This window comes from Monodon monoceros, unplaced genomic scaffold (genome assembly GCF_005190385.1).
Source record: "Monodon monoceros isolate NGI ecotype Baffin Bay Population unplaced genomic scaffold, NGI_Narwhal_1 Super_Scaffold_14, whole genome shotgun sequence".
Taxonomy (NCBI): domain Eukaryota; kingdom Metazoa; phylum Chordata; class Mammalia; order Artiodactyla; family Monodontidae; genus Monodon; species Monodon monoceros.
In genome coordinates, this window is record NW_021703770.1 from 47,014,681 (window position 1) to 47,026,904 (window position 12,224).

The 12,224-nt window shown below is 36.8% G+C and overlaps 1 protein-coding gene across 1 annotated transcript in view; it reads left to right on the forward strand.

The window, feature by feature from the left end:
• CNGB3 (cyclic nucleotide gated channel beta 3) overlaps positions 1 to 12,224 on the forward strand; it is a 143,676-nt gene that overhangs the window by 111,896 nt on the left and 19,556 nt on the right. The window contains exons 14-15 of the mRNA XM_029223050.1: positions 2,261 to 2,344; positions 11,377 to 11,495. Of these exons, the coding sequence (XP_029078883.1) occupies positions 2,261 to 2,344; positions 11,377 to 11,495 (203 nt within the window). The remainder of the gene's footprint in view (positions 1 to 2,260; positions 2,345 to 11,376; positions 11,496 to 12,224) is intronic.

A 12,224-nucleotide genomic window follows, 5' to 3' on the forward strand; every position in this document is an offset into this window, starting at 1 on the left:
TGCCACTCACATCTTTGTACATTTATGGAATTATTGCCATAGGAAAACAGCATTTAAAATCATTAGTAATTCCTATGAATACAATTTAATACAGTTGGGAATTTTCATCAAAGTTCATTCCAGCAGGAATTGTTCAAGGAATGAAAACTTTATTTTGGCCTACAAATTATAATTAAAAGTTAATGCTGAAAACATCAAACTGTGCTTGTGAAAGTAAATGTAAGTGGGCTTTTTAAAAAAATCTTCTCTTTCTGATCATTTATAATGTTATTATTCTCCATGGATATGAATGATTGAGAGTTACCTTCATTGCAGTGATATTCTAGACATGTTTAAGCTTAAGAACTCCCAAATATATTTCTAATGAATTTTCTCTAAAATATCAAGGACACTAACTTTCTTTAGTGGGCAGAATCTTAAAATCAAGCCAGTTTGTGTTTTTTCCTAAGAGAGTTCTGAGTGATCAGAACACCAGTTTCTGAAATGAAATTACCGTGAATCAGTGACAGCATTAAAAGAAGTAGGGCACATGAGCCATATATTTAGAGAATTTTTACTAAAAACAAAATAATTTTTAGAAGGAAGTTAATCTTTGTCATTTGCCTTAGCAAATATGATAACCTGTGAGACATGGTAGGGATAAAATAAATATAAATGACAATTATACACTTTGCACAAAACAAATACATGACAAGGAAAGAAAATGTACACTTCACTATGCCTAAAAGGACCTTTGTGCATCTTTGCAGATAAAAATCATATTCATCTTCAAATGACTCAAATTGTGTCACCCACACGAGCACCTTCTTGATGCTTCCCCTTTCTCTCATCCCCACTCCAAGACAGAAGTAAAAGCCCCACCTCTTAAAAGTTGTATGGATACCTGCCTGGGATATCTTATGATATGATTAACTTTTACCACAAATTACAGCTTTTCTGTGTACTTAAAACCTTATCCCAACTAGGCTTACTCTCTGTCATCTCTGATTGCACCAAGGGCATTGTTCAAAGCCTTGCTCATAGCAGCTTTCATGAATATTTGTTGGGCTGAATTAAGAAGGTATTCCTGTTGGCTTTTGCCTTTCTTTCTATCCGAGAGAACCAAAAGCTATAGTTTCTCAAATAAATTTTTAAAATTCTAACTTCAAGTTCATCTGAATGCTTCTCACCCATGGCTACTTGAAAATACTTCAATCAGAAATCATTAACTCTCCTTATCAGTCAAGCAACCCCAACGTTTAAATTTCATATGGATCTAGGTCAAGTGTTTGCTACTAAAATCATTATGGAAACCTGTGATGGCTAAAGGAATGATTAGCCAATCCACAAACTGGGGGTAGGTCCTTTGCTTTTCCACCTCCTTCCTCTGCTACTGATTAGGATTAGTTCTCTGCAAAATAATAATTTCCCCTAAGGGACGGACAAAAGGAAAGCTGCTACATGTTAACAGCTCTGAGAGGGAAAAATAAAAATATTTGATGAAAGCAGAAGATTCAAAATCGCTATGTAAAGTGAGAGTTTTGAAGCATCTACAGATTTTTCTTTAGCCTATCATATAGATAAATTACAATTATTTAGACAGAAAACAAATATAGACACATTTTCTAACAAATCAAATTTGTTTCTTACACTATTGAAGTGGATATGAACAGTCATTCGTTTAACAGATATTGTTTTTGTATCTCTCATGTACAGTTACTCTGCCTTTAAGAAGATGACAATTAAGTTGGGGAAGAAAAACATACAAGCTTGCAAAGTTAAATAATAATATCTAACAATAGTGTGAAAGATGTTATTAAAAAGAAAAATATTCAGCAAAGATTTTTACCTGTCAGTGTTAATATATTAATAATCAATCGTTCACTATATTACCGTAATCTTTAATACCTATCATTTACTAAGCATTATGTTGTTTTATATGAGTAAAATTTTACCATTATGAGATTAGTAACAATTTCACCCCCATTTAACAGATTAAGAAAATGAGGGCATGAGATACATAGATACATAGCAATAAGTAGTGGAAACAGGATTCAAACCTGAATATATCTAACCAGGATCTAAATTCTAGCCATCATATCATAGGTATTTTTTTCTAAATTTTGGGTCAAGACAAGTCCATATCCACCGGCAACTAATATTTTAATGTTAACACAGACAACATCTATTATTGTTTATTTCCATTGCATTTTAAAATCAATTGGAATATTGGCCTTTTAGCTGTGTCTATGAGAATTATTTTTCTCTGTTTTTTCTTTAGGGTTGTGATACACAGATGATTTATGACATGTTGCTAAGATTGAAATCCATTGTCTATTTACCTGGTGACTTTGTCTGCAAAAAGGTGAGTTCATGCTATTTTTCTAATGCATGACTAATAAATACACTGAGGAGTTCAGATATAAGTCAAGAGAATAGTTTAAACAAAATTTGTCCAGGGTGAATTCCATAGTATGGAAATAATCATGATATACAATTCTGTAAATCTATAATGTGCTCTCAGAGTTCAAAATGGAACAAGACAATATGGATTTCATTACTTATAGGATATAAGTGTGGGTGGTCTGAAAAGTTGCTTTGTGTAAATGTAAATCATCAATTGTCACACCCCATTAACTCCAAATACTTAAGGTGGAGGGAAAAGTTACAGAAGTGAAAGGTGGTTCTGCCCTTTTTATGTCTTCAGCAAACTATCAGTTACCTCCATTTAGCTCACCCCGTTAGTAAATAATCAATGCCATTTTTTTTAATTTTACTGTGCTTTTTATGATTACAAAGTAATACATGTTCATTATTTTTAAAATGGGAAACACATAAAAGCACAAAGACAAAAACTCCACCACCCAGAAATAACCACTATTAATATATTTCAACCTATCTTTTTATATCGACTGATGGATAGTTAGAGCTTGTTTTATAAAATTGGCACCATACCTCGCTTATGTTTGAAACTTGTTTTGTCATGTCACAATATATCATGGGAACATTTTACATATTATTAAGAAATCTACAACATCCTTTTTAAAGCTGCATAATATTCCAGTCTATGAATATATCATAATCAATTCCAAGTGTTTGCTATTACAAATAACTCTAAAATAAACAATTTTGCATATCTCTGATTACTAACTCAAAGGGGGAGAGAAGGAATGATGACCTTGGGACCTTGAGATACATCTTGAGATATTAAATCAATAGTGAAGGCAATAATCAAAATAAAAAGTAGAGAAAGATGAACAGTTCAAAGAAATGAGAGATGATCCAAAACCCTGGGGAGTTCACACATGAGTGAGGGTAAGAAGTACTTATATCATTCCAAAATAATGTGCTAGATGGTAGAAGTAAGCACAAGCTGTGGTAGGACACAGAGTAAGGACACTTCTGCACTGGGGTACTGGCAAGATTTCCTGGAGAAGATGCTGGTCAAGCTAAGTCTTGAAAAATGAATCAGCATGAACCAGGAGAAAGAAGAAGCAGGCATTCCAGGTAGAGGAAAGAATTCACATGTGTCAAGGCAGAAAGGAAGGGACTCTGTCTTCGGAGGGAGTGTATGGAACTACAATAAGTCAAAAGCTAGAAAATTTTAGTATCATTTATTCAGTGAGACTCAATAAATAATTTTGAAATACTATGGGCCAGGCACTGTGCTGGGTACTGGATATATTCAGCAGTGAGCATAAAAAGGTAGTTCTTGTCCTTCAAGGGCTTACAGTCTAGTGCCAGGGTATTCAATTCACAGTGTACATCAGAATCACCTGAATTTAGAAATCTGGGCTCCATCTCCAGTAACTTAATTGGTCTGGGTGGAGACCACATATCAATATTTTTAAAGCTCCCAGATGATTATAAATTGAGCCAAAGTTGAGTATCACTGGCCTGATGGAAGAAACAAACAATAAACAAATAAAATTACTGTGTAACTCCAAAATGTGCTAAGTTTCTATGCAGCAAAAACAATTTGTCAGGGGAGTGCGTGGTGGCAAAGGCACTTACTTTAGATTGGGGGACTCAGACAGGGAGAGATTGTCAAGCTGTCAGGCATGAACTTTGTGAAAATCTGAAGAGAAATAGTTCTCTAGTTTAAAAAAAAAAAACTGGAGAGGACACTATTTTAGATGAAGACTTGGGACCATGAGGCAGGACAGAACTTGACTTGTTTAAGGAATGGAAGCAAATGATCAACTAGGATAACGGTGAAAGACAAAGTCAAATAGAGTGAAGGTACTTTAATGCATCCAGGTAGAGATACCTAGTGCACAGGTGGAAATCAGTCTAGCCCGTGAGAGAGGACAGAACTGGAGGTAAATCTTTGGAAACCGGCATATGATGGAAACTGATATCATAAGAAGCTCAAGAAAAGGTAAATAAAGAAGACCAAGGCTGTAACTTTGAAGAATACCAGTATTTATGGAACAGGTCAATGAAGAAGAATCACAGAGGGCAACTGAGTAGGAGCTGTCAGAGGTAAAGAGGAAAAATAGAGATTGTGATATTAATGAAACCAGGAATCTAGAATCCCACACAAATTAGTCCAGATTAAATGTGGGCATACTGATGATATAAAATCATTTTCATTAAAATGGGAAATACAAACCACAGCTCAGTTTAAGGACCCCTTTCGGGCAGTGATGCATTTAGGATGACATGACCTTAATGCACCAAAATGGCCTTTCAATTTGTTCCAATAGCAGCAGGGACTGAAAATTGAGATAACTCATAGAAACTTTAGCATCTGGGCCCACAATCAGTGAAAATTTGTTTAACAAAGTGTGAAATGCAGAGTAGATGCAGTGTTCTCATTTCTAATTTCTTCCTCACATCGCATCCATCACTCAATAATAAAAACAGATCAGTGAACACAAATGAAGGAAGGAAAAAAATAAGCAGGGGGAAGAGCAGAAATGAAAAGACATGAGACTCCAAGCCACATTTCTTTGTTTCTGTTTTTAACAAGGGATTTAATTAAGAGTAGACATAGACAGAGGCGAAAAGTTACTTGTCCAGATTTTATACAGCCAAGTTCAGCTTTGTTTTTTTATCATTTCCCCAAATCATTGTAGGAAAATGGAAGAAAAAAAAAAAATGAAAGAAAACATGTTCCATTAGCAGTTGTTTAAATAACTGAAGAAATGGCAGGGCTCAGGACTGAGTTTGCTGACCTATCTAATCCTCTGGATGGCTCCTAAACTTACCAAGTGGGTAGTTTGGACTGTTTCAAAGAGTACTTAGGAATTTTCCCAGGATTAATTTGCAAGAATTAATTTGAGCATCATAATGCCTGTCAGCCTTGGAAATAGGCTTCTACACAGGAACCCCGAAAATTTGAAGTGCTCTCTCACTAAGGGTTACATGAAGCGCTTGCATTTCTACACTTTCTCCAAATTAGTACATAAACCAACCAGAAGAGCTTGGTTTGATCTTATTTTGCACATGCTGTCAGACGTTGCTCTCTAAGGAATGTCTACTTCATTTGAATGCCAATTAAACTTGCAGGAAAGTTTTAAATTAGCCTAGAAATATGCAAGAAATAGTGGAAGTTTTGGTTCGTTGATTATGCCAGATCTCCTTGGAAAATTATTGAAATGACCATTAAAAAATAATTAAAAGTGCTGAACTATATTTAAGTACCCATTATGTACTTCTACCTCCAGTCAGTTGTAATAACTGCCTTTGAAAAATCATTCCAGTTCCTTGAGAATTACTTCATGCAAAGAATTAAGGAATATGACCCTGTCCCAATCATTACTTCTTGGAGTATCTCTTGAAAAGCTAATTTTTAGACACTTTCGCTCATTTTTAAAATAATTCATAGATATTGTGTTGGCTTTAAAGAGATCAGTCTTGATATTGGATTCATTAGATATGATCTGTACATATTATATAATCAGGTGACATAGGTGTTGCTAGTTCTAATGCTATCATCTGCCAGCCTCGTAAGTTTGCCCAAGACACTTAACTTTTCAAGTCTCTACTACCAATTTTTAAATAAGAATAATGATATCTTTCCTATTTGACCTCACTGGGATTTTTGCAAGAAATAAGTGAGTTAATATCTATGAAAATACCTTGCAGCTATAAAGTAGCATGTTCCTTCATTTTTTTAATTTATTTATTTTATTTATTTTATTTTTGGCTGTGTTGGGTCTTCGCTTCTGTGCGTGGGCTTTCTCTAGTTGCAGTGAGCAGGGTCTACTCTGCTGTGCACGGGCTTCTCATTGCAGTGGCCTCTGTTGTTGTGGAGCACAGGATTTAGGTGCGTGGGCTTCAGTAGTCGTGGCATGTGGGCTCAGTAGTTGTGGCGTGTGGGCTCTAGAGCGCAGGCTCAATAGTTGTGGCGCACGAGCTTAGTTGCTCTGCGGCATGCGGGATCTTCCCAGATCAGGGATCGAACCCGTGTCCCCTGCATTGGCAGGCTGATTCTTAAACACTGCACCACCAGGGAAGCCTCAAAGTAGCATGTTCTGATAAAACAAACACAGGCGTTAAAATAAGGAGCAATGTAAAATCTGATATTATGATTTCAAAAGTACTTTGCAAATGCAAGATGTATTATTAGCACTGATAATGTGGAAATAACTATAATTAGATCCATCTGTATTGGAATTTCTACTTAAATCTACATTTGGGAATAAATATATCTATTTATAGAATGTATAAATACACAATGCAAAATTTAAATATACTTTTTGCATTGCTTAGTTAGGAGATGTGCATTCTAGGCTTCCTTTTGCTTCTATTTACTATCATGGAGCAACGGTTACTCAGCCAAATATTAGCCAGTAAGCCAATCTGTGCCTTTATTTTCTTTCTGTAAAATGGAAATAGTAATACCTACTCTAGCTTCCTCATAAAAGTCATGGGGAGATAAAATGAGAATTTCAGTGTCACAGATGTTAACTAAGAGGTAGAGTCTGAAAACTTTAAACTTAACCTAACAATTATAATATGACAATAAGTAATGTTCAGGAGAATAACCCTTGGTATTAAAGAATTTCAAAACTTCCCAGAGAATAGCTGAATTATAAATTATTCATAAATGAGTGCCTATGTCATAATTCCTATGCTCAGCAGTGGAACAAAGTAGACATTGTCTCAGCCATTGCAGAGCATAAACTATAATCAACATTGTTTAATCCTAAATTAATTTTAGTGTATTCTACTCCTTTGAAAATATGGTTGACAAGAATGTTTTATGAACTCAAATAATCCAGCCCCCTCCTGAACCAAATATAAGAGAATTTATTATATTTATGCTATTTTTAATAGCCCAGGGTGATCAAGACTCAACTCACTAAGACATATAGGTACTGTTATCCAAATAGTTTGCCTAGTATTATGAGAACTGGCTTATTTAAAGTTTAAAAGCTTTTCTTCACCCAAGTGCCATTTAGATCTCTTGTAAAACATATTTATGTTTTTTGGATCCTGGAGTGAGATGTGTTCCAAGGGTCCCACAACCACCCACTAGTTTAGTAATTTGCATGACTCAACATAAAGTTATATTTATCACTTAAGATTTATTAAGGCAGAGTATACAGTGCAGGAACAGCAAGAAAAAGATATGCATAGGCAAAGACTAGAGAAATCAGGTGCAGATTTCCTAGATCCTACTTCTGAGAGGCTCACATGAATGCATTTTTATCTCCTACTGTGGACCATAGAGACAAGGGCAAAATATCTCTGCCTAGGAAAGCTCGTCTAAGTCTTGGAGTCCAGAGTTTTTAAATGGGGCTGGTCACATAGCTACATGACCAGTCATTGTTCAGACTCCAAACTAGATACAAAGCACACACCATAAATCTTTGTGTTTACATTAAACAGTGTTGACAGCCTGGTACATCCTGCCACACTGCCTGAGGCATACAGAATAACATTAACCAGTGTCTATGTGAACATTCCAGGAGTTTAGTTCTCAAGGCATTGAACAAGTGTCATTGCCCTGGCTCCAGAGTCCCCAGAGATAAACAAGAACTGAATAAAAGAACCTGCTGGGGCTTCCCTGGTGGCGCGGTAGTTGGGAGTCTGCCTGCCGATGCAGGGGACGTGGGTTCGTGCCCCAGTCTGGGAGGATCCCACATGCCGCGGAGCGGCTGTGCCCGTGAGCCATGGCCGCCAGGCCTGTGCGTCCGGAGCCTGTTGCTCCACGACGGGAGAGGCCGCAACAGTGATAGGCCCCGCATACTGCAAAAAAAAAAAAAAAAAAAGAACCTGCTGAAGGGAGGAACACTCCCAAACTCATTCTATGAGGCATCATCCTGATGCCAAAACCAGAAAAAGATGTCACAAAAAAAGAAAATTACAGGCCAATATCACTGATGAACATAGATGCAAAAATTCTCAACAAAATACTAATGAACAGAATCCAACAGCACATTAAAAGGATCATACACCATGATCAAGTGGGGTTTATCTTCAATATATGCAAATCAATCAGTGCAATACACCATATAAACAAACTGAAGGATAAAAACCTTATGATAATCTCAATAGCTGCAGAAAAAGCTTTTGACAAAATTCAATACCCAGTTATGATAAAAACTCTCCAGAAAGTGGGCATAGAGGGAACCTACCTCAACATAATAAAAGCCATATATGACAAACACACAGCCAACATCATTCTCAATGGTACAAAACTGAAAGCATTTCCTCTACAATCAGGAACAAGACAAGGGTGCCCACTCTCACCACTATTATTCAACATTGTTTTGGAAGTTTTAGCCATGGCAATCAGAGAAGAAAAAGAAATAAAAGGAATCTAAATTGGAAAAGAAGAAGTAAAACTGTCACTGTTTGCAGATGACATGATACTATACATAGAGAAGCCTAAAGATGCTACCAGAAAACTACTAGAGCTCATCAATGAATATGGTAAAGCAGCAGGATACAAAATTAATGCACAGAAATCTCTTGCATTCCTATACACTAACAATGAAAAATCAGAAAGGGAAATCAAGGAAACACTCCCATTTACCATTGCAAAGAAAAGAATAAAATACCTAGGAATAAACCTACCTAAGGAGGCAAAAGACCTGTATGCAGAAAACTATAAGACACTGATGAAAGAAATCAAAGATGATACAAACAGACGGAAAGATATACCATGTTCTTGGGTAGGAAGAATCAACATTGTGAAAATGACTATACTACCCAAAGCAATGTACATATTCAATGCAACCCCTATCAAATTGCCAATGGCATTTTTCATAGAACTAGAATAAAAAATTTTACAATTTGTATGGAAACACAAAAGACCCCAAATAGCCAAAGCAATTTGAGAAAGAAAAACGGAGCTAGAGGAATCAGGCTTCTGACTATACTACAAAGCTACAGTAATCAGGACAGTATGGTACTGGCACAAAAACAGAAATATAGATCAATGGAACAGGATAGAGAGTCCATAGGTAAACCCACACACTTAAGATCACCTTACCTTTGACAAAAGAGGCAAGAATATACACTGGAGAAAAGACAGCCTCTTCAACAAGTGGAGCTGGGAAAACTGGACAGCTACAGGTAAAAGAATGAAATTAGAACACTTCCTAACACCATACACAAAAATAAACTCAAAATGGATTAAAGACCTAAATGTAAGGCCAGACACTATAAAACTCTTCGAGGAAAACATAGGCAGAACACTCTATGACATAAATCACAGCAAGATCCTTTTTGACCCACTTCCTAGAGTTAGGGAAATAAAAACAAAAATAAACAAATAGGACCTAATGAAACTTAAAAGCTTTTGCACAGCAAAGGAAACCATAAATAAGATGAAAAGAAAACCCTCAGGATGGGAGGAAATATTTGCAAGCGAAGCAACAGACAAAGGATTAATCTCCAAAATATAAAAGCAGCTCATGCTGTTCAATATCAAAAAAACAAACAACCCAATCCAAAAATGGACAGAAGACCTAAATAGACATTTATCCAAAGAAGACACACAGATTGCCAACAAACACATGAAAGAATGCTCAACAGCACTAATTAGTAGAGAAATGCAATCAAAACTACAATGAGGTATCACTTCACACCCGTCAGAATGGCCATCATCAAAAAAATCTACAAACAATAAATGCTGGAGAGGGTGCAGAGAAAAGGGAACACTCCTGCACTGTTGGTGGGAATGTAAATTGAAACAGCCACTATGGAGAACAGTATGGAGCTTCCTTAAAAAACTAAAAACAGAATTACCATATGACCCAGCAATTCCACTACTGGGCATATCCCTGAAGAAACCATAATTCAAAAAGATATATGTACCACAATGTTCATTGCAGTGCTATTTACAATTGCCAGGACATGGAAGCAACCTAAATATCCATCGACAGATGATTGGATAAAGAAGCTGTGGCACATATATACAATGGAATATCACTCGGCCAAAAAAGGAGAGAAATTGAGTTATTTGTAATGAGGTGGATGGACCTAGAGTCTGTCATACAGAGTGAAGTAAGTCAGAAAGAGAAAAACAAATACCGTATGCTAACGCACTTATATGGAATCTAAAAAAATGGTACTGATGAACCTAGTGGCAGGGCAGGGATAAAGACACAGACGTAGAGAACGGACTTGAGGGCATGGGGTGGGTAGGGGAAGCTGGACAAAGTGAGAGAGTAGCATTGACATATATACACTACCAAGTGTAAAATGGATGGCTAGTGAGAAGCTGCTGCATAGCACAGGGAGATCAGCTCCATGCTTTGTGAGGACCTAGAGGGCTGGGATAGGAAGGCTGGGAGGGAGTCTCAAGAGGGAAGGGATATGGGGATATATGTATGCTTATAGCTAATTCACTTTGTTGTACAACAGAAACTAACACAACATTGTAAAGCAATTATGCTCCAATAAAGATATATATAAACCTGCTGCACTAACACTTTCTTCTCAACATGGAACAAGAATAATATCTTAAGCGTCTCATATGCCGCAATTACTAAAATCAGACCTCAGTACTATAGGCAGAAGAGTAGAGTTCACCTTTAGATGACTGTAGCCCATGTTCTTTGGATAAACTAAGCAACTTCTTCAAAGCATAGCAGTTGTCACCAAAGCTAAGGTGATTATGCTTACAATCTGTTATTTCCTCTCTCCAATCCCATTCTTAAAACAATGTGCTGACTGAAGTATCTTTTCCTGTCCAGTGATGGCACACAGTGCTCAGGTTCTAGAAGGTATCACTTTCCTTGTAATTTCCTTTCACATGTTATGTCAAACTTATGTCCATAACTACCTCAGGTCTTAAGATAATTATTATTACACTTCTATTCCTTGCTTCCTTCATTTACATTTACTCCTCTAAAAGAGTTTATATCTTTTAATTTGGAGCATAATTGTCAAGAATAAAGTGACTACCATTTCCTCTTTACATTTGGCATATAGGGAGAAATTGGCAAGGAAATGTATATCATTAAGCAAGGAGAAGTCCAAGTTCTTGGAGGAGCTGATGGCGCTCAAGTTCTGGTTACTCTGAAAGCTGGAGCAGTGTTTGGAGAAATCAGGTATCGAAAAGACACCTTGTAATATTGAAGTCTGTCATTTGTTATAAAAGAGAAGTCTTGGGCCATAAAATAAGTAAAGTTCCCACTCAAATTCACCAATGGTTTGATTGTGCTGACAGCATTGATAAAATAAGGATTTTCACATTTCTATTTATCCTTTCCCTTCCCCAAAAGAACTAGCTGATTCAGCCCTTTAGGCCCAGGACTTAGGTCAGTGTCTAGCATAAAGTAGATGCTCAATATATGTTGAATAATGAATGTGTGAATAAATGAATGGATGAATGATGAAAGAAGAGATTGGGAGAGTTAGTCGTCAGATTGTTGGAGAACTTGAATGCCAGGCTAAGACAATAGTTTTGAGTAGGTGAGTGATAATGATTATCATTGTGGGGCCAAATTGCCTGAGTCCAAACCCCAGTACCACCACTTACAATCTTTGCTCCTTTGTTACTTGACCGCTTTGTCCTTCATCTTAATAATTAGAAGAGAAGGACTTCCCTGGTGGCACAGTGGTTGAGAGTCTGCCTGCCGATGCAGGGATCACGGGTTCATGCCCCGGTCTGGGAAGATCCCACATGCCGCGGAGCGGCTGGGCCCGTGAGCCATGGCCGCTGAGCCTGCGCGTCCGGAGTCTGTGCTCCGCAATGGGAGAGGCCACAACAGTGATGGGCCCGCGTACCGCAATAAAATAAAATAAAATAAAATAAAATAAAATAAAATAAAATAAAA